Source organism: Dasypus novemcinctus, chromosome 8 (assembly GCF_030445035.2).
Source record: "Dasypus novemcinctus isolate mDasNov1 chromosome 8, mDasNov1.1.hap2, whole genome shotgun sequence".
Lineage (NCBI taxonomy): Eukaryota > Metazoa > Chordata > Mammalia > Cingulata > Dasypodidae > Dasypus > Dasypus novemcinctus.
In genome coordinates, this window is record NC_080680.1 from 31,602,682 (window position 1) to 31,625,840 (window position 23,159).

General features: G+C 38.6%; 1 protein-coding gene across 6 annotated transcripts in view; it reads right to left on the reverse strand.

Annotated features, from left to right (window-relative positions):
• Positions 1 to 23,159, reverse strand: part of VPS13A (vacuolar protein sorting 13 homolog A) — a 293,093-nt gene that overhangs the window by 49,638 nt on the left and 220,296 nt on the right. For all 6 annotated transcript variants that reach the window (XR_011649379.1, XR_009186770.2, XR_009186769.2 and 3 more), the window contains exons 54-60: positions 16,834 to 17,066; positions 13,739 to 13,892; positions 13,017 to 13,163; positions 12,723 to 12,804; positions 11,743 to 11,812; positions 9,995 to 10,100; positions 4,106 to 4,219 (exon numbers count right to left, since the gene is read on the reverse strand). Coding sequence is in view for 3 of the 6 variants with exons in the window: in XM_058301627.1 (XP_058157610.1) it covers positions 4,106 to 4,219; positions 9,995 to 10,100; positions 11,743 to 11,812; positions 12,723 to 12,804; positions 13,017 to 13,163; positions 13,739 to 13,892; positions 16,834 to 17,066 (906 nt within the window). In the remaining 3 variants the exon portion in view is untranslated. The remainder of the gene's footprint in view (positions 1 to 4,105; positions 4,220 to 9,994; positions 10,101 to 11,742; positions 11,813 to 12,722; positions 12,805 to 13,016; positions 13,164 to 13,738; positions 13,893 to 16,833; positions 17,067 to 23,159) is intronic.

The window sequence follows — 23,159 nt, forward strand, 5'->3', positions numbered from 1 at the left end:
ATAGTATCCATTTGTCTCACATTTTCCATACTGCCCCATTGCCAACACAGTATATATTTGGCATAGATGCAAGAATATTATATTACCACTAAACACTGTCCATAGTTCACTCCAGTTGTATTTTTCTCATGCGTTCCCAACACACTGCAGTAGTGTGGGTTTGACAGGCTGGTAGAAAATCACTTGACCATACAAGTGAGGGTCCATTTCTGAGCCATCAATTTTGTTCAAATTGATGTCTAAGTGTCTGTCTTTATGCCAGTACCATGCTTTTACCAGTATAGCTTGGTAGTATGATATAAAGTCTGGAGATGAGGGTTCATTTTTCCTTTCATGATGTTTCTGGCTATTCAGGACCTCTTATCTTTCAAATAAATTTGATAATTGTGTTTTCAATTTATTTTTCTAATGCCGGTGGAATTTTTATCAGGGTTGCATTGAATCTGTATACCAATTTGAGTAGAACTGACATTTTAATGACACTTAGTCTTCCAATCCATGAGCATGGAATATTCTTTCAGTTATTTAGGACTTTTTAAATTTAACATTGGGTTGCAGTTTTCTGAATTCAAGTGCTTTACGTCATTGGTTGTTTATTCCTATTTGAGTTTTATCTACCATATTTTATGTTCACCACTCTTTTGACACTTTTAGTTACTTTTATTGACATAATCTTCATTTCTAGACTCTCTTCCAGGCCCCTTTCTTTTCAGGCTGTAGCACACCCTTTAGCATTTCCTGAAAATCTGGTCTCTTGCTTACAAATTCCCTCAGTTTCTGTTTATCTGTGAATATTCTAATCTTGCCCTCATTTTGGAAAGACAGTCTTGCGGGATATAAAATTCTTGGCTGGAGGTTTTTCTTTCATAGTATCTTAAATATATCAGACCATGGTCTTCTTGCCTCCATGGTTTCTGATGAGAAATCAGCACTTAATCTTACTGGGTATCCCTTATATATTATGCATTGCTTTTCTCTTGCTGTTCTCAGAATTCTGTCTTTGTCTTTGGCATTTGACATTCTGATGAGTATGTGTCTTGGAGTTGGTCTGTTTGCATTTTTTCAGATGGGAGTATGTCATGCTTCTTGACATGGATATCTATGTCCTTCAATATGGTTGGAAAATTTTCTAACATTATTTCTTTAATATACCTTCTGCCCCCTTTCCCTTCTCTTCCCCTTCTGGGACACCCATGACATGTATGTTTGCACCTCTCTTGCTGTTGTTTAGTTCCCTGAGACCTTGCCCATTTTTTTCCATTCTTTTCTTCATCTGTTCTTTTCTACATTCACTTTCAGAAGCCATTTCTTCAAGTGCACCAATCCTTTCTTCTGTCTTCACAAATCTGCTATTATATGATTCCAGTGATTTTTAAATTTCATTCCCATAAGATCTGCTATTTTTCTATGTATGCTTTCAAATTCTTCTTTGTGCTCATCCAGTGTCTTCTTAATATCCTTAATCCCTTTAGTCATCTCATTGAATTTATTGAGGAGATTTGTTTGAACATCTATGATTTGTTGTCTCAACTCCTTTATGTCATCTGAAGGCTTATCTTGTTCCTTTAACTGGGCCATATCTTCCTGTTTCTTGGTGTGGATTGTAACTTTTGGTTGGTGTCTTGGCATCTGGTTTACTAGAGTATTTATTCTGGGTGGAGTTTTTCTCTTTAGTTTAGGGCTTCCTGCCCTTTCTCCCTTGCTGGTTGTGCAGTAGGAGCCAAGGATGTAATTGGTGCTATAAACTATGCAGGCTCAAGCTGCCCTCATTGCCCCAGGGACCAGTGAAGCTTCTCCCAACTTTCTTCTTTCCCAGAGGTAGGGACAGAGTCACAGTTGTGTGGAATAATCCAAGTCGTGCAGGCCTAGACTGTAGTTGCCCAGAGAGACTGATGAGAAAGGTGCATGAAGCTACAGGTGTGGTCAGCAGTCTATGCAGTGCAGGTCCAAGATGACTGCAGTTGCCCTGAAAGCCTACAGATTATTCAGTTTGTGCCAGCCAAAGGTATCCATAGTTACCTGGACAGGATGGTGCAGAGCTAGCCAGCCTCCTCCCTGCAGAGGTGGGGCTAAAGCCTAGGCTAGGGCTGCAGATTGATCTGGGTGAACGAAACTGGTTCCTACTGTCACTATGATATTTGGTCATCTGGGCTTTCCCTCAGGCTGGGAGCAGAGTCAAAATGGCAGCCACTGGCCTCTTTCCTTTCTGATGTGGACAGATTCACACCCCAGCTGTTCCTTGGGTTATTCCTTAGCCATCCGAGTGTACCAATCAGTAGCTGAAATCGGCAGCCAACCATCTCCTCCTCCCGTTTTTCGGAAATGGAGTTTCCAGCTCCAGTCACAGAACAGCAGCTTGCGCCACTAGAGTAGGACAATCACTGGCATCCAGAGCTTGGCTGGCAATTTCCTGGAGAGGGTGGAGCAGGTCCCTGTAGCTTCTTCCCTGTCGGAGGTGGCACTGGGGCTTAGGCTAGACCTGCAATCTGACCTGGATGGAAAGAAGCCAGTCCCCACCAGCACTGGGATTCTCAATCTGCCCCACTTCCACTCGAGCCAGGCATGGAGTTAAGATGACGGCTTCTGGCCTCTTTCAGACCTGAATAGGCTCAAACACTAGCTGTTCTCAGGATAATACCTTAGTCCTTTGAATTTATTCAGTAGCTAAAGCTGGTACCCAACCATCTCTTCCTCCTCTGTTTTTGGGAAGTGGAGCTTTCAATTCCAGCCATGGAACAGCTCCCGAGGCAGCTTGTGCCTCCAGTGGAGGATGGGCACCAGCCTCCATGGTGTGGAGTGCTCTACTTACAAGTCTTCTCTGCAGATGGGCAGTCTCCTCCTTCCATTCCTACAAGGATGTTTCAGGATGCCCTTCTGGCCTCCTAAAGCCCCCAAACAGGTGCTTCAGCTAGCTCAGATAGCTCTGGGTGTCCACCAACTGCCCTGTAGCAGGAGTTGACTCTAGGAGCTCCTTACTCGGCCGCCATCTTGCTGGTTATCCTCCTGCCCTGCTGTTTTTGCTGTCTGTGTTGTCTTTTCATTTTCTCTCCTCCACCAGGATTTGATCCTGGAGGCCTCTGATGGGGAGAGAGGTTCCCTGTTGAATGTGCCACCTCAGTTTCTGGTTTCTGCTGTACTTCACCTTAACTTTCCCCTTGGCTCTCTTGTGATGTATCATCATCTTGCTGCATGACACATTTGTGGGGGGCACTGGCTTGCTACATGGGACCACTTTCTCTTCTTCTTTTTCACCAGGAGGCCCCAGGGATCGAACCCAGGCCTTCCCATATGGTAGGCGGAAGCTCTATCACTTGAGCCACATCTGCTTCCCTGATATCTAATTCTTAAATCAAGGCTACTTTATAAATTAATTTGAAAAATAATATATACCTAATATACAAATCTTGAAAATTGCCCCAAATAGCTAAAAGGAAAACTAAGATAAAATAATGTTAAGTTAAGATGTAAACATGTGCTATAGGTGGTTCCACTGTTATTTTCACATGGTAAATAATTAGTGGGAAGCGGACTTGGCCCAATGGATAGGGCATCTGACTGCCTACCACATGGGAGGTCCGTGGTTCAAACCCCGGGCCTCCTAGACCCATGTGGAGCTGGCCCATGCACAGTGCTGATGCGCAAAAGGAGTGCCATGCCACACAGGGGTGTCCCCCGTGTAGGGGAGCCCCATGCACAAGGAGTGTGCCCCATAAGGAGAGCTGCCCAGCGCGAAAGAAAGTGCAGCCTGCCTAAGAATGGCGCTGTACACCTGGAGAGCTTACGCAACAAGATGACGCAAAAAAGGAAAACACAGATTCTGGGTGCCACTGATTAAGGATAGAAGCGGTCACAGAAGAACAAACAGCAAATGGACACAGAGAGCAGACAACTGGGGGGGAGAGGAGAGAAATAAATAAATAAATCTTTTAAAAAATTATTAGAAGGAAAAAAAATTAAAAGGACCAATTGTTATTTATCTATACAGTATCTATATTCTATTAAAGAGCATAATTTAATTTCTATACTGCCCACATCCGATTAAATCAATTTGCTATTTATTACCTAGATTAGCAAGGACAATGAAAATGACTTATTTTTACCTTACCTTGATAGGAGATATATGAAAGTATTCATAGAGACTGACTTGTGATGTATCTACTAATGAAACTGTTTCATATTCTTCTTGAAAAGCTTCTATATCTTTATGAAAAAGTTCAACCTATAAAGAACACAAAATGCTAAGAAATGAAGAGACCAATCTACATGAGCAATTTAAATTAATACTCCACATATTTCAGAAAATTCCTCTATAATATACATACTTGTAGCAGTTTGAAATTATTTTGTGAATCCCAAAAAGAGAAAGATTATGTTTGTGGCCTGGTCCACTCCTGTGGGTGCAAGACATTTTTTTCAATCGCATTACCTTGGTGAGGTATGACTCAGGTTGAGTCTCTGTCCTCTTGCTGGGTCTAATAAACGACAGACACACTGGAAAAGAGATCTCTGTCATTTCGTATTCTGCCACGTGACAGAAAGGAAAGGCTTAAGCAGCTGAGGCCCTAGGGAGAGATGAGCCATTTGCCTGATAGCTTGCAGGTAAAACTGGCAAGAAAGTTGAGCAGCCAAGCCTGAGAGAAAAGGCCCAGGAAGAGACAAGCACTTTGCCTGGCTGCCCTCAGCTGAGCTCTGAGAGATGGTATAGCCTGGAGAGGAAGGCAGAAACCAGGCAGAGATTGCCCACCATCTTGCTTCAACACATGGCAGCTAACCCGGGTGAGAAGGCACCTCTTACGGTGCCTTGAGTTGGACTTTTCATGGTCTTAAAATTGTAAGCTTTCAAACTAAATAAATACCCTTTATAAAAGCCAGTACATTTCTAGTACTTTGTGTTGGCAGCCATTTGGCAAACTAAAACAATACTTAACACATTTCTCATGATGGGAAAGCTATCATCTCACAAAGAAAATTACTATCCCTACTTGTGAGGTCTCTCTGCCACTCACAAATTGATAAGCACACCTCTTAGGGTTTCCATTCAGGCCACTATAAGAAGCCACTAAACTTTTCTTCATGTTACTATAAGTTCATACAGATCTTCATTTTACTATAGATTATATTACCAAGCTCCCCTAATCCATTTTAATCAACATTCTCTTTGGAATATTTGTTTCTTTAAACACACTTATTTGGTCCTCTTGGAGCTATCTGGGAAATGCCTTACTGAAATCTAAATACCAGTAATATAATCAAAGTGGGGGAAGGTGCTAACAATTTCACATGATGCAATTAGTACATCATTCTTGATAATCAACACTTATTTTCTAAACACCCACAGATCTAAGCTTTTCTATGTGTTAAGAATTGGCCCTTTTATATTCATATTTTGTGAACCTACTAATAATATATTAAACTGACAGCCTTGTAAGAAGTATATTTGGAGATGAACTTCTGACATGACACTGTGAGGAGCTCTGTTGTTTTATTTAACAACAATAAAAAAACAATTTAAAGACTCTGGGAATGGTCCTAAAGGGATAACAGCAAATGAAGAAATATCTATTTAAGAAATCAATACAAAATTCAGTAAGACAATTGAAAGCTGTGATATCTGAATTAAGACTGCCCTCTTCCTCCATCTTCTAAGCTAAGTGAGGCAGAAAATTCTACTCCAGATTGCTGCACCCATGAACATAGGACTCCCTCTCCCCTTCACCTCCTAGTCAGAGGACTTCCTTCACAGGAAGATGAGGATGTTAAGCATTTCTCATCCTGCCTCCAGCTACCTGTTTCTAGGGCTAAGTTCCAGGGAAGTGCAGTCATGAGGTGGGGCTCCTTTCTTCTGCTTAGCCCCCACCCATGAAATAGCTGGTCTATCTTTGATGCAGCACCCCTGAGAATATTCAGGCTCTGACAGACTTTGTCTTGGCTCCTAATGCAGTAGTTTCATACCAGAGAAGCAAGAAGAGAAGATCTCAAAGATGCCCTCCTTCCTGAAGCACTCAAGCTCCTATAGTCACCAAGAAGCTAGCTCAGAGATCTTGCCTTGAGGAAAAGTAGGTAGATGGCTTTTAATCTCTTCCCCAAAGAAACTGACTTCATTTGTAACAGAGTATGGAGATGTTCACCATTAAGGGTGCTCTCAAAAATAAGGGAGGGAGAAGTGGATGTGGCTCAAGTGATAGGGCCTCTGCCTACCATATGGGAGGACCTGGGTTTGATCCCTGGGGCCTCCTGGTGAAAAAGAAGAGAAAATGTATCTGTGCCATGAGCCAGTGCCCACGTGGCAAGCTGAGTGCCCATGCAGTGAGCCAAGTGCCCATGTGGTGAGGTGAGTGCCTGCGCATCGAGCCAGTGCCTGCACGGTGAGCCAGTGCCCACGTGCCTGTGCAGCAAAAGCTGAGTGCCCATGCCGTGAGCCAGTGTCTGTGCAAGTAGTCACACAGCAAGATGATGACGCAACAAAAGAGAGACGAAGGGAAGAGTCAAGGTAAAGTGCAGCGGAGACCAGAAACTGAGGTGCTGTAATTGACAGGGAAACTCTACATCAGAGGTCCCCAGGATTGAATCCCGGTGAATCTTAGAAGAGAAGACAAAAAAAAGAGAAACAGATACAAAAGATCACACAAAAAGGAAAAAAAAAAAACCCAAAACAGTAGGGCAGGGGAAGGAAAGAGAAAAAGTAATGGAGGATATGGTGAAAAGCAGTTGGGAAGAGAGCTGTAGATTCAATTAAGATACATGATAAAATTGAGGTCAGCTAGTTTGCAGGAGAAAACCAGGGAAAGAGACAACAGAGAGAGCCCTCTTGCAATCAGAAAAAATATCAAAGGCAGATATGAATTATTCCTTCAAAGGAGTCCAAATCTGATCAGAGTTGGCTGTAGAATAATGTATACTCCAACACACCGTTGAAAACAATGGAACAATCAATTGGCAATTAGATGCAGGGGACTGGTTGTAAAAAAGATGAAAAGAGAGCTGCCAAAACCAATGTCATCTCAGGGTGTCTGTGGGCATGCCCAAAGCTGTACCTCCCCTAAAATATCAGAGGCGTAACAGAGCAGCAAGGCTAGGAGTGGTGGGTTGGTCAGACTTCACTAAAATAATACTTTAAGTCACTAAACAAATCAAATAAAAATTAAAAACCCCAGAGGGGGAGAAGACCAGTATTCAGAATTGCTATATTATCTGAAATGCCCAGTTTCCAACAAACTAAGACATGCAAAGAAACAGGAAAGTATGACTCATAAACCAAACTAGTGAAAAAAGCAGCAAAAGCAGCTTCCTGTGAGATTAACCAGATGTCAGCTTTAAAAGAAAAAGACTTCAATGTAACCATTATAATGTGCTGAAAGAAGTGATGGAAATGATGATTAAAGACATATAGGAAGGGATAATAATGTCTCAGCAAAGAGATATTATTAATAAAGAGATGGAAAATTTTAGGAAAGAACCAAATGGAAATTCTGGATTTGAAAAATCAGTATTGAAATGAAAATTTTACTAGAGGGGCCCAACAGTGGAGTTAAACTGGCAGAAGAAGGAATTAGCAAACTGAAGAAAGATGGATAGAGATTATATAAGCCACAGGACACAGAGAAAAAGAGAATGAAGATGAATAGAGGCACAAAAAATATGGGACACCAATAAGCACACCAACACATGAGTGAAGGGAGTACCAGAGAGCAAGAAGAGAGAGGAAGGAGCAGAAAAAATTAAGAAATAGTGGCTGAAATCTCCCAAAATTTATTGAAAAACAGTTATCTACACATCCAGGAAGCTCAGCGAAGTTGCGATAATTGAAAAAACACCTAGAAAGTCAGACAGACACATCATAATCTTGAAAAGCAGCAAATGAACAATAACTCATCACTTAAAAGTTAAATGCATTAAGATAATCAGCGGAGGGAAGCGGATTTGGTTCAACGGATAGAGCATCTGCCCTCTACATGGGAGGTCCAGGGTTCAAACCCAGGGCCTCCTGCCCCATGTGATGAGCTGGCCCATGCACGGTGCTGATGGATGCAAGGAGTGCCGTGCCACACAGAGGTGTCTCCCATGTAGGGAAGCCCCATGCGCAAGGAGTGTGCCCCATAAGGAGAGCCGTCCAGCACAGAAAACGTGTAGCCTGCCCAGGAGTGTCGCTGCACACAGGGAGAGCTGATGCAGCAAGATGACGCAACAAAAAGAGACAGATTCCTGGTGCCACTCACAAGAATAGAAGCAGTCACAGAAGAATACACAGCAAATGGACAGAGAGCAGAAAACTGGGTGGGGGACAGGGAAGGGGAGAGAAATAAATAAAAAATAAATCTTAAAAAAAAATAATAAAGGAGGTGAGTAAGCAGTGGGATAACATTCAAGTGCTCAAAGAAAAAAAATGTGAGAAAAGAATCCAGTATCTAGCAAAGCTGTGTTACAAAAATGAAGGTGAAATGAAGACATCACCAGATAAACAAAAATTGAGGAAAATTGTTGCTGACTTGACTTAAAGTAAGTTCTTCAGGCTGAAAGCAAGTGATCCTAGAGAGTTATGGAGCAAGATGGCTGCCGATGCTGTGAGGGTTCAGGCTTCCTGGGTTCTTTTGGGCTTAGCTCCTCTCTTTTCTCCACAAAGTCAGCTGTAGACTATGAGGCTCTCTAGACTTGCCATTGCTCCACAAGGTCAGTTGTAGACTATCAGGTGAACGGCTCTGTCTCTCTCACTGGGGTTTCTGCCATGTCTAAGGAGCTGTCTCTATTCCTCTGTGTTCTTCTCCTGACTCAGGTTCTCTCTTCCTGGGGCTGGCTTCTCTTTCCTCTGCATGCTGACTTCCTGAGGCTCCAGCTTAAGGCTTCAACATCAAACTCCAACATCAAAACTCCAACATCAGAGGGAAGTGGACGTGGCTCAACTGACAGAAAGTCCATCTACCATATGGAGGGTCCAGGGTTCAATACTCAGGGCCTCCTGACCAATGTGGTAAGCTGGCCCACATGCAGTGCTGCAGTGCCCAAGGAGTGCCCTGCCATGCAGGGTGTCCCTGTGTAGGGGATCCCCACACACAAGGAATGCGCCCCATAAAGAGAGCCGCCCTGCGTGAAAAAAGTGCAGCCCACCCAGGAGTGGCACTGCACACATGGAGAGCTGATGCAGCAAGATGATGTAACAAAAAAAGAGACATAGTTTCCCAGTGCCATCAGATAATCAAGTGGATGCAGAAGAACACACAGCGAAGGGACACAGAGAGCAGACAACAGCGGGAAGGGGAGAGAAATAAATAAAAAATAAATCCTAAAAAACAAAACAAAACAAAAAAAAACTCCAACAACAGAAACCCTCAACTGTCCTTTGCCATGCCTTTTATTTGTGAGTCCCCATCCCTTGGTAGGGACTCAAAGCCCTAATGATGTGGCCCAATCAAAGCCCTAATCATAACTTAATCATACCCAGGTACAGACCAGATTACAAACATAATCCAATATCTATTTTGGGAATTCATAACTACATCAAACTGCTACAGAGGGTATGTTTTAAAAAGAGACCATATTTCAGCTGCTCTATTGCTGTGATTTTATAGTCTTTTGATCAGACATGAAGAGATAATTATCTTTTATTGCCTTACCCCTTCTCCCATCAAATATCCTAGTCTTACCCAAACTTCTAAATAATTAATCAAAGCAAAAGCCTACAAAGTAACCCAAGACAATAAAGAAAAATAAGACTAGCAGTGATGTGAACATGACCAATTACACTCTCCCCTCTATTGCTGGCCCAAAACATTTCCTCCTATTTGCTAACTCACCTTGCAAAGGCTGTTATTTGTCCTCCTATCTTCCATAATTTGATAAAAGGAATCTACCAATGTATCATTATAATAGCATACTAAAATATTTAAAATTTTAAACCAAAACCATTTTGATGCCTTCAAGAATTTATAATAACATTAAATTTCTTAGTCCTCTCCTTTCCTTAATCCTTTCCATTAGGCACTACGATGGTAAGTCTTACCTCTGTTTTTTCAGTCACCTCAGCTTCTGCCATAAGTTCTGCTAAAGCATAGACAAATCCAAGATCTAACCTGAGATCCATTTCTTGGATCAACACTTTGAAATACCTATATTACAAAGTAGAAAACATTTGAAAAGTGTGGATTAACTGCATTAAGATAACTAAATGAGGAAAAAAGTATTAAATTTTTTAAATGAGTGAATAAAAAATAATCAGAGCAATATTGTTCATAATAGCAAAAAACTAGAAATACCCAAATGCCCATAGAGAGAAAATGGATAAACTATGGTATATAGTCACACACACAAAAATTACACATCAGTGATAACAGACTATAGCTACATAAAACATTAATAAACTTTAGTAAAAAATTTGAATGAAAAAAAAACCAGTCCCAGGAGCCTTTGTACAGCTTGAAACAATTTTTTAAAACACTGAAAGCAAACAAAACCTATATAATATTATGTCTAGACACATACACACAGCCAAAATAAAACTATTTATTTTATCAAGCAAGGGATTAAGGATGGTGCTTATCTTGGTGATGGAGTAGGGGAAGTAAGAGGTAAGAGAGTAATAAAAAGATGGTGGGAAACGGACTTTGGCCCAGTGGTTAGGGCGTCCGTCTACCATATGGGAGGTCCGCGGTTCAAACCCCGGGCCTCCTTGACCCGTGTGGAGCTGGCCATGCGCAGTGCTGATGCGCGCAAGGAGTGCCATGCCACGCAAGGGTGTCCCCCGCGTGGGGGAGCCCCCACGCGCAAGGAGTGTGCCCGTGAGGAAAGCCGCCCAGCGTGAAAAGAAAGTGCAGCCTGCCCAGGAATGGCGCCGCCCACACTTCCTGTGCCGCTGACGACAACAGAAGCGGACAAAGAAACAAAAGCAGACAAAGAAACAAGATGCAGCAAATAGACACCAAGAACAGACAACCAGGGGAGGGGGGGAAATTAAATAAATAAATCAATCTTTAAAAAAAAAAAAAAAAAGATGGTGATCACTGTCAATGTTGGATGGTGAATTAATATGAAAAAAATATTTCTACCTTATTCCTTAGATAGTATACATCACTACAGACATATACTAACAAAAAAGAAAACAATAAAATATCCATATCCCAGAAAAATACACAGTTAATACCTAGATACGTTTCATCTAGAACTCTCTGACACTTCCAGATTATAAAATAATAGATTTTTTCTATGACATTTATAATTTTAATCTGTATATTTAAATTTGAGGGAAGCAGATTTGGCCCAATGCATAGGGCATCTGCCTACCACATGGGAGGTCCAAGGTTCAAACCCAGGGCCTCCTGACCCATGTTGAGCTGGACCACGCGCAGTGCTGATGCGTGCAAGGAGTGCCATGCCATGCAGGGGTGTCCCCTGCGTAGGGGAGCCCCACGTGCAAGGAGGGTGCCCTGTAAGGAGAGCCACCCAGAACTAAAAAAGCACAGCCTACCCAGGAATGGCACCGCACACATGGAGAGCTGACGCAGCAAGATGATGCAACAAAAAAGAGATGCAGTTTCCCAGTGCCACTGACAAGAATACAAGCGGACATAGAACACACAGTGAATGGACACAGAGAGCAGACAACTTGGGGGCAGGGGAGGAAGGGGAGAGAAATAAATAAATAAACAATAAATAAATCTTTGATTCATCTGAAATTTATTTTAAGAGTATAATTAACAATATATTTAAATCAAAATTTTAAATGAAAATGAACAAACCTTTTAAGACACTTACTTAATACGAGATATCTGGGAATGCCCTGCAGATCTCATAACAATACTGACATCTGTAAAGGGTTTTGGTGCTGTAAAGGTTAATAAACATGATTAATCACATGATGCATTAAGCAAAGGATGAACATTTTCTTGCAATACACTGTATATCACAATATACAATAAATTCATTTACTAAATCATGAGTGCCAATTTAAATTACTATTTGCAAGCTTCACTACTATCTCAATTTTAGTCTCCAGGATTATATTTTCAATTATTTGTATTCACTGTAAGGGCAACTAATTCTTTAATTAGAGATTTAAAAATGAAAGTAAGCATTATAATCATCAGGGAAACCTAAGTAAAAATAAAGATGTGAGGGTCCTGCTCCAGACCTCCAGGTGGGCTTGGGCATATACACAGGTAAAAAAGCTTCCAAGCTGAATATTAAGAGCACATTCTAGATAGTTAAGAACCAGTGGTGTGGGGTGGGGGTGGGGAATAGGGGGATGTGGGAGGGGAAGCAAAGCAAAGGGGAGTGCACTATAATAACGGGGGGAAGGTAAAGTGGGGAGAAGAAGGACAGTCAAGAAAGAAAAAAAACAACAGGAAAGATGAGTGTAGAAGAAAGGACTTGTCAGTTATTCCAACTGGAGAACATTAAGAATTTCTGTTGTTTGAAAACATTCTATATTTGAACTTTCTCACTATTTATTCATAGGTCCTAATGAAATCAGAATTTTGCAAATGAAAAATCTGGTTTTTATTCAATTAATATTTATAAAATTTAAATATATATTTCTAATTAATCTTTTGTACATATTCACTCAGTTTTGATAAAGTCAGTTGAACCCTTATTCGCCCTTCTTAAGCAATTTAATTTTCCAATGATCCTACAGAAATGAAATTTAAGAATGGTTTCATTTCATATTTTTATAGTTAACTAAATAAAATAGCTAATACAACTGTTTTCATGGCGATCAAAAAATAAAAACGAACCTGAATCCATAGTGACTGACTTGGGAGGTTTAATAGGATAAAACACAAATGGAAATATAGCACCATGTATCTGGTTTTGGATCTAAGAAAATAAAAAAAAAAACAGGACAGTATATTAGTATGTTAATTATACTAGCTAACTAGAATAACGAGATTTAAGAAGTATAAGGAATCTAAAAGTCTAGTACAACTCTGAAACTGAAGAACTAGATAAAACAGACCATAGGAATATATTCAGTGTCTAACTATATTTCTTTCAGAATATTATTTGCCTACTGTTTCAGGAAGACTAACCTGTATTCTGTAAATTTGAACTCTAAATGATGACTGATGTGCAGATGTGCTATACTCCACTTTTAATGCTGGAAGATAATTTCTTCGGATAGCTATTACATGTGGTTGCAGAATTTTCATGTTACTACCAGTAGGAGTTAAGCGTACCTGAAAAACATGTCCCACCCCCCCACCAAAAAAACCATGAAATTTCTGTTTATCCATAATAATTTGAAATTATGTTTATCCATAATAGATTGAAATTAGAAATTATACCAAAAAAAAACCACGCCCCCAAACACCTTTTAATATTAAAAAAAAAAAGGATAATATTAATTAAAACAGTAGGGGAAATATTTGATTACGTTCAGATCCATATTCCATAAAAGTCACATATTTACATAATCCTTACAGCTGGGCTACATCACTTTTTGAATAAATTTACTAAAATTAATAAAAGACAAAATAAAAGCAATTTTAAAAATAAAATGAACAAATTTATATAATAAAAATAAAATAATTTATTGTTTCTTGTAAACCCCAAGGAACAGATCATTAGCATCTGAAGAGAAAGTGTGCTAACTTAATAGATAAGCACCCCTTTATATGAAGTACATTTGATAGGATTAATTATGTTCAATTTGCTTTGTAAGGCAACCTAACTTTCCTTTAAAATTTACTTGTAATTCATGTAATTATAACAGATGAAGATTAAAAATTCAAATAAGTACTAAAAATATTACCGGAATGTTAGTGTCCAACTCAATAATCTTATCTTCTGCAGGTGAAGACTCAGTATATTCCTTAAATTCTTTCTCTAACTTCTCAGTTTGCTTTACACTCAGTGGTTTCCACCTTGCCTTCTTCTTGGGCTTTGTCTCCCAAACAACATCAGAACTTACATATAAAAGCAAAAATCATGGGACTAATTTATACATGTTTTCATTTTAACAGGTTTATCACATGAATTATAAAATCTTCAGTAAAATTTTCATGCTTTGTTCTAGCTGGGAAGTGACAGACAATAAATAGTAAAAGTAATAAGTAAATCTGAATATAGAAGAAGATAAAAATGCCTTTGCAAGAAGAAAATCAGCCAGGATAAAAGGAGGATCTGGAGTACGGGGATATGTGAAGTGGTGGGGGTTTCGTTATTAAAACAGAGTGGTCAACTGGGGCCTCAGTAAGAGGGTGAGATTTTAGCAAGTTTGAAGGGAAGTGAGACCATTTTGTAAGAGATAAGAGGAGAGGAACATTTCAGGTAGAGGAAACAGTTAGAGCAAAGACTCTAAAGCAGGAACACACCTGTCACATGTGAAGAAGAGCAAGGAGGCTGGCATGGCTTGAATACATTAAGCAAGGAGAGGATTTAAATGATGAAGTAAGACAGGTACAGGTATTGCAAGAGCAAATAATGTAAAACTTTATAGGACATTATAAGGATTTTGAGTTTTATTCTAAGTGAGATGAGGAACTATAAAAGGATTATGAGAAGATGAGTGACATGATCTGACTAATGCTTTAAAAATACACTGCTTAGTGGTATAAGGAGAAAGAAAGAGAGGTGTCAAGGCTAGAAGCAGGAAAACCTGTTAGGAGCTTAATGCAGTAACCAGAAGAGAAATGGTGATGGATATATTCCATCTGACTAGGTGGTAACAGGAAAGAAGTTTAGTGGTCAGATTCCATGTTATTTTGAAGGTAGAGCCAATGCAGAACTATTGAATGGATTAGATTTGATGTGTGGGAGGGAGGAATCAAAGATGATTACAAAGTTTTTGGGAAGAGCAAGTACGAAGAATGCAGTTGTCATAAGAGTCAGATGAGAACCAGTTTTAGGTAGGAGGAGGAAATGAGCTTGGTTTTGTACATATAAGACTTAAGAAATCACTTATATATCTGTGCAGTGATTTTATGTAGGTAATTGGATATGCAAGTCTGGAGTTGGGAGGACAGGTCTGGCCAAAGATATAAATTTGGGAATTCTGGGTATGGAAGTGGTATTTAAAATCATAAAACTGAAACAGATAGAAGAAAAGAGGACTAAAGTCTGAGAGGTTCGAGGTACCCAATATTAAGCAGTTGAGAAGACAAGGAGCCAACAAGGACACTGGGAATGCTGGGACAGGAAGAAAAATCAAGATGGTGCTGGAAATCAAGTGAAAGAAACTGTATCAAGGAGAAATGTGTCAAATATGCAGTCGAGTAATATGAGAAATGAGAAGTGTACGCTAGATTTGGTAACAGAGATCAATGGTGATCTTGACAAGACCAGTTTCATGGTATAATGTATTGGGTACAAAGCCTTTCTGGAGTGGTTTAAGAGAAAATGGGTGAAAAAGGATTACTGGATGTTAACATTTTAAAACTCTTTTGTAACAGTCAACACTTTGGAGGAGTCCGGCTATAAACCTAATAAGCAAAAAATGGGCAGTACTTAGGAAAAGTAGGCTCAAAAGAATTTTTTTTAAGAGACATAACATTGATGGGAATAATCCAGTACAGAGCCAAAAATTGCAGGTGTAAGAGAGAGAGAGAAGAGAACTGTTGGATCAATGTCCCAATGTCAAGGCAAGAAGGAATGGAATGTGGTGCAAGAAGTAGAAAAATTTGTTTAAGTAGAAACATATATGTATATCAATGGCAACTACAGGGAAGTACATGGGTATGGTAGGAAGTTGTGGTATTTGGAGGGGTTATGTTTTGGAAGTCCTGTTTTGACAGTTTCAATTTTCTTAATGAAGTAGAATGCAGGCTGAGAGAAAGAGAGAAGAGATATTGGAGGTTTGAGGAGAGAAAAACTATGAAATAGTAATCTAAGAGAGTTAGTGAATGGAACAAATCTATTGACCTTACATTGCTGAAAGGCATAAATATAGAATTAAATTAAATCTATCTACTCTGAAGTTATTTCATTCTTACTGTTCTCTCTATTCTATCTGGGTTTATTCCTTCCAAAACTTTATATTCACTTAATAAATTTTCAGAAAAGTACATTTAGCATAGGAGAAAGAAATGATAGGCATAACAGTCTTAAAATCTGTTCCTTTTTTGATCTTTTTAAATAATGAAATCTTGCCTTTTTAAATTCCAGTAAAATAATTATAAAAATTTATTTTAAAATAGCATTGATTCTATTCAACAAAAGATAAGGAACATTTACAGTCAGATGAATTTACATAGAAAACTAAATTTAAATCTGTATCGTGTTCCTTTTATTATTTGTTCTAGCATTTATCTCAAATAAATAAATAAAACTACATTACCATGGTTATAAAGTAGAAGAAATGTTCTCAAAGTAGGCACTAATACATAGAAATTAATTCTAATTCAAGTGTTTATAAATAAGGGCACAAGAGAAAGGAAAGTATTACTGATGATACCCTACATGGAGAATGATATAGTATTGCCTTATTAAAGCTTCAAGTGCCACGGTCAAGCTAGAACGTGATGGCCTCTACTTTCAATCCCCTAAAACTATTTATGGAATATCTATAGCGTATCCCACACTGTGACAGGAAGTAAAGGACAACAATTAAGCATATTTTATGACTTATTAAAATTTAAAAGTACTACTTTTGGCAAGCTGAATAAACCTAACTTTTAACAGAGCTGGAAGGAGATTAATAACTTAATGAGGAATTTATGAATTTGATTTTATGTCTTTATCTCAAAAGGCCAAAAAAAATTACCAAAGAACTTTTAGGTAGCATTACCTTTGTACCAATGAATAGTAAAAAATAAATTATACTAAATTACTTTAGATATTACAATCATTTAATAATAACCATCATTCCTTAAGAACTGATTGTTTAAATTTATTCAGATTGTATCTAACCTTGTAATGCCAATATAGGCTACTTCTTGCTTTGTATAATTATTGACAAGAGAAATTCCAACATCTTGTAAGGCCACCACAATTTCTTGCTCTGCTAACTCCACTTTCTCACTTTCATAAGTCACTTTAAATACCCTTGGATCCTCAGTGAATAATATAATGCGTTGTAAGCCTTCAAAGAATGAAACTAAATAAATGGTCTTCTTCCCCAAATTTATAGGAGTCATCATATCCTAAAACAAAAGGACCAAAAAAAGAATTAGTATTTAGTTCCAATCAACATGAAATCTGATTTCCACACTTATAAAATGAGAATAATGGCACCTATTTCATAAGACTGGGGTGGCAATTAAATGAATATATAATTAATATAGTAATTTTACACCAGAGTAACCATTTGATGTTAGTTAATACTATTTTTATGAGTTATTAATCAAGAAGATAGGTCAAATGTTTAATTTCCTTTATTTTAACATTTTACTGAAATCTAATTAGTCTTTAATCATTAACACAAAGTATTATTAACATTAATAAAGCTAATCATTAACACAAAGTATAATTTTCTCTGCTTTACTCTAAGACTGTGGCAAATTCAATCAGAAATAATAAATAATCTAACACCTCAGTTGCACGCTCTAAAAATCATGGATATTCACTATGTGATCAGTTCTGGTACAAGCTCTTATACAAGCATTGTGCTGATATAAGGATCTTGAGGTCCAATACAAGATAAATATAGCAAAATTCTAATAATTAATAGTCAGTGTGATGGTTAGGCTAATGTGTCAACTCGGCCAGGTAATTGTGCCCAGTTGTTCTGTCAAGCAAACACTGGGTTATTTGTAATAAAAGGACATTTATAGGCTTTAGTCATCAGTGAGTTTTACTGCCTCGATGGCTGATTACATCTGCATCAACCAGGGAGATTGCCATCGGCAAATGAGCGACATTTTATCCAATCAGTTGAATGCCTCAAAAGGGGAAGTGATCTCAGTTTCAGGAAGAATTTCCCAGCTAGTTTTTGGACAGCCAACGTCTCCCAGAAACTCTTAAAGGAACTCACTGGACTTTCATTGGAGCCCCTGGGTTCCAGATTGCCTGTGGAATCTGCACTTGTGTATCCCCGCCCTGTGGTCAAGTGAGAGAATCTTATAAAATCTCAAACTATTTACAGATATCTCCTGTTCATTATGTTTCCCTAGAGAACCCTGACTAAAACAGTTGGCCATGAATTTCTATTAAGTGAATATTCTAATCAATTGGAAATTATGTAGTACATGTTCATGTTACAACTCAGAGATTAAAAGTGGAGGTGTTAGCATAAAATCAGTACCTAAGAATAGTCATGTTACTTAAAATACTTTGTAAAATAAAATATACAGCACTAAAACTACCTTGGAATTAATATCTCATTTCCAAATAATTCAGAAGTCTTTTTATCTGCAGTGAATTTCAGATAATAAACTTCAATTATCACATAATACAAAATTACTAATAAACAGATCAAATGAGTAAGATTATTTTTAGATTAAAACACAATCTTTTCTCCTGGTTAAATCCAAAAATCAAGAATTTAAAAAGTTAGGCCAATTATAGGCAACACTATTACACTAAAAAACAACAATCCACTCCCACCAGATTCCTCAATATCAATACTAGAAAACAATGAAAAAAATACCACTAATGTGCTAAAAGCAAATAACAGTAAACCCAGAATTCCTCATTCAATAAAAATATCCTTCAATGAAAAAAGGCATACAAAATATACTTACTAAAAAATAACACTACCAAAGTTCATCATCAACAGACTCACTCAAGGAAATTCTACAGTAAGAGTTAACCAGTCGCAAAAAGAAAGTGAGCCAAGATGGAGATCTGAAGCACAAAAAGGAATGTTATGTAAGTAAAATAGAAGCTATGTGGGAAAAACATTTTATAAACTTCAATATCCAGTACTGAAAAAAATTTCGGCAAGCTAAGGCTAGAGGGAAAGTTCTTTAACTTCTTAAAGGAAATCTCAAGACAAACAAAAAACAGAAAACCCAAAATAAAACCCTACAACAAGGATCATACTTAATGATGAATATCAAAGACATTAATTTAAGATCAGAAAAAAGACAAAATTATTTGCAATTATTACTTTTATTCAATAGTATATAGAGGTCCTAGCCAGTTCAGGAAGGCAAGAAGAAATTAAAGATGAAAGGATTGGAAAAGAGAAAACAAAACTCTTAATTATTAGTGTCATGACTGTCTACAAAGAAAGGAAAATAGAAATAATATTAATGAAAGAGTTCGGTAAGTCTACCGGATACTCAACAAATAAATGCCCAAGAATTTCTGTTCACTAAAAAGAAAGTTTAATTTTAAAATATACCATGAGTTTTCACTCCTGGCATTAATGACAGGTGGTTTTTGACCAACCATCTTGCTAAAAACAAAAGCTGGACAAAATATAAAACGTAAGACATATGTTTGAAAAGACAGAAAAGCTGAAAAGGCAGTGAAAATCAATGGGGCCAAGAACTGAGAAAGCAAGAAAGCCAATAAAGGTGAGTTTGGCATTTGGAGCCACTTTCTCCAAAAGTCAATTCTCAATTCTCAAAGTGGAAGCAGAATCTGAGAGGCATAAAATTCAGCAGATATTGGATAGTCTCATGGGAATGAAGGGACAAACAGTGGAGTACAGGGCATGCTGAAGAGAAGAGGTTAACACCTTAGCAGAATTCCAAACCCTAGGTGCAAGCGTGAACTGGAAATAAACCTGTCCTCATAAGGACAGAAGACCAGTTTCAAATCATTTCAACTGGCACTTGGATTACAGCATTCTTCCTCTAGACTAGTTGCCTGACAAATGCAAAACCACCACACCATGGAGCCTAGAGTGATTACAACTGAAAATGGGAGGATTGCATCCAGCATCCAGGTGGAATCTGAGCCTCCTCTTGACATAAAGGTGCAATGGACACAACCAATCCAGTGTCCACATAGAAGAGGTGGCATTGGATTGGGAAAAGTGGACATAATGGACAAAGGGTATGGGGAAAGGCAGGAAGAGATGAGAGGTGGAGGCGTCTTCGGGACATGGAGCTGCCCTGGATGGTGCTTCAGAGGTAATCACCGGACATTGTAAATCCTCACAGGGCCTACATGATGGAATAGAGGAGAGTATGGGCCATGATGTGAACCAATGTATATGAGGTGCAGAGGTGCCCAAAGATGTACTTACCAAATCCAATGGATGTGTCATGATGATGGGAACGAGTGTTGTTGGGGGGGGGGAGAGGGGGGGTGGGGGGGTGGGGTTGAATGGGACCTCACATATATATTTTTAATGTAATATTATTACAAAGTCAATAAAAAATAAAAAAATTAAAAAAAAAAAAAAAAAACCATTCACACAAAAAAAAAAAAAAAAAAAAGAGAAAGGGAATGCCTACAAAGCCTCAAATTATCTTTACAATTTTTCATATACAATATCCAGTACTTAAAAAATAAGCAAATATAAAAATGAGAACAGATTTGAGTGAAGACTAAGGGGAAAAAGAGAAAAATACTAACTGATCCACAAGAGATCTAGATATAACAGTTCTCATATAGGCTTTAAATAACTGATTAATATGTTCAAGGAATTAAATAACAAGATAGAGAATTTTGGATCAGAAATTTCCAAAAACAGAAACTCTAGAACTGAAAATTTTAGTAACTGAAATTAAAGATCTCAAAGTATGAGTTTAACAAAAGATTTGATACAGCAAAAGAAGTATACTGGTTAGATCGGAAAAAAATACCCGTACAGAGGCATGGATGAAAAACAATAAAACAATACAGAAAACCTTTTTATAATGTCCCATGTGACTTTTACTTAGTTGTCAGTATAGTACCTGTAGAATTCTAAGGTAAGAGAAAGAAGCAGGTATCAACATTATTTGAAGACATATAGCTGAGAATTTTCCAAGTCAGATAAAAAACTTCTCAACATTATTTGAAGACATATAGCTGAGAATTTTCCAAGTCAGATAAAAAACTTCAAGGTACTATATAAGGAAGCACAAAAAATCAAAAAAATAAATACAGAGAAAACCATACCTAGAAGCACCATAGTAAAACTGATAAAAGCCAACAAACAGAGAAAACCATGAAAATAGCCAGGGAAAGAGAAGGTGGGAAACATGTCAACTTTGAAATTGGACTTCCAGCTAAAATCACCACACAAAAAAGGGCAAAATAAAGACATTTCTGGACAAACAAAATTCTTACAGAATTTGTCAGCTGTAGAGTGGCTTTAGAAAAATTCTTGAGAAGGAAAGTGAGCCTAGATAGAAGCATGGAGATGCAGAAAGGAATAAAAAACAGCAAAAAGGAAAACTATGCAGGTGAATCTAAATGGAATATTAATTGTAGAAAAAAATAACTTTTATAAAATTTATCATATATTTAGATATAAAATCCATAATACTATACAATTAAAAGGAAGCAAAATGGAGTCAAAGAGTTCTAAAGTCTTTGCATTGCTAGAGAAGTACTATAAGTACTTAATTTACAGCAGATTTTTAAAAAAGTCAAGAATACATTATAACAATGTGATAGGAAACTACAGTTTTGCTTCTCTTAATGTAATGATGCTTCTATGTCCCTTGCAGAGAACCTATAAGCTATGCTCATGGGTTGTTACAAGAGTTATTTACTATGATAGGGTAGGGGGCTTCTAAGTCAGAGTGGCACCTAACTCAACCAAGTGAAACTTGGGTTCCCTCACACTGAAGCCATTATTTGAATTTAGTTTCTAAACTGTTGGACTGCTGTAAGGACTTCCATCCAAGAGGAATGACTAATGCTCCCAGCTGGAAGGCTTGTTGCCTGGCCTATATCCTCCTGAGTAAGCAGTTACAAATTGCAGCCTATGGTAATTTTCAGAGTCAGAATGTTTAATTGAGTCTAAAAAGACACTGGGTAAATGTGTTCAAATACTCATGGGGCATCATCACGGTGGATAAAAATTCATACAATAACTGAAGGAATATCCAATTCCCATCCTGGGGAGGTCTGCCACATCTCTAATGGATCAGCAAGAATCCCCCAAGTACACGGACAATGACTAGTGAAGGAGGATGGTCCATTGATGGGCCCTTGATATTGATGACTGTGCGTATGAATCTTTACTCTTGAAATTGAAATTTAGCCTAGTATTATAAGGTACCTAATAGTTGTCTCCTGAGAGCCTCCTCATTGCTCAAATGTGGCCTCTCTCTAAACAGAACTCAGCATATAAATACATTATCTTCCCTTCAGCATGGGACATGACTCCCAGGTATAAGCCTCCCCGGAGCCAAGGGATTACTACCAAACACCAACTAGCCATGTAACTGTAAAAAGACCTTGAACCAAAAGGGGGAATAGATAAAGACAAATGAGTTCATATGGTCAAGAGACTTCAAAATGAGTTGGGAGGTCGTTCCGAGGTTACACTTAAGCTTATCACAGCAGGATCTTATTGCCTGCCAAAGTAGATACTACCACAAATAGCAGGGCTCCTAAGGGCTCTGGAGACATCTAGACACTACAGTCAGGGCAGATAGCTCAGGAGTTTGGTGCCCTGCCAGTGGGTCCTACTTTGGAATTTTTTTTTTAAAGATTTATTTTTTATTTATTTCTCTCCCCCCCCCCCCAGTTGTCTGCTCTCTGTGTGCATTTGCTGTGTGTTTGCTGTGTGTTCTTCTGTGACCACTTCTATCCTTATCAGTGGCCCCAGGAATCTGTGTTTCTTTTTTTGTTGTTGTTGAATCATCTTGTGTCAGCTCTCTGTGTGTGCAGTGCCATTCTTGGGCAAGCTGCACTTTATTTTGTGCTGGGCAGCTCGCCTTATGGGGCGCACTCCTTGCACATGGGGCTCCCCTATACAGGGGACACTCCTGCGTGGCACGGCACTCTCCACGTGCATCAGCACTGCGCATGGGCCAGCTCCACACAGGTCAAGGAGGCCCGGGATTTGAACTGTGGACCTCCCATGTTATAGGTGGGTGCCCTATCCATTGGGCCAAGTCTCCTTCCCTGTGAGACCCTTTTGACTGGACTAACATCAGTGGGGCATGACTCAGGCCAAGTCTTGGCCCTCTTGCTGGGTCTTATATAAATGGAGACACAGAAAGAGACACACACAGAAAGAAAGCTGCCATCCTGGACCTGCCATGTGAGAAAAACAAGATGCCAGATATGCCTTTAGCAGCAGAAAGGCAGAGAATATCTGAGAGGCTAAGAAAGGGCACAGAGTTTGGAATCAGCAGAGCGCAGAGGCACAGAAAGAGGTCCCCAAAGGGTTGGGCCCA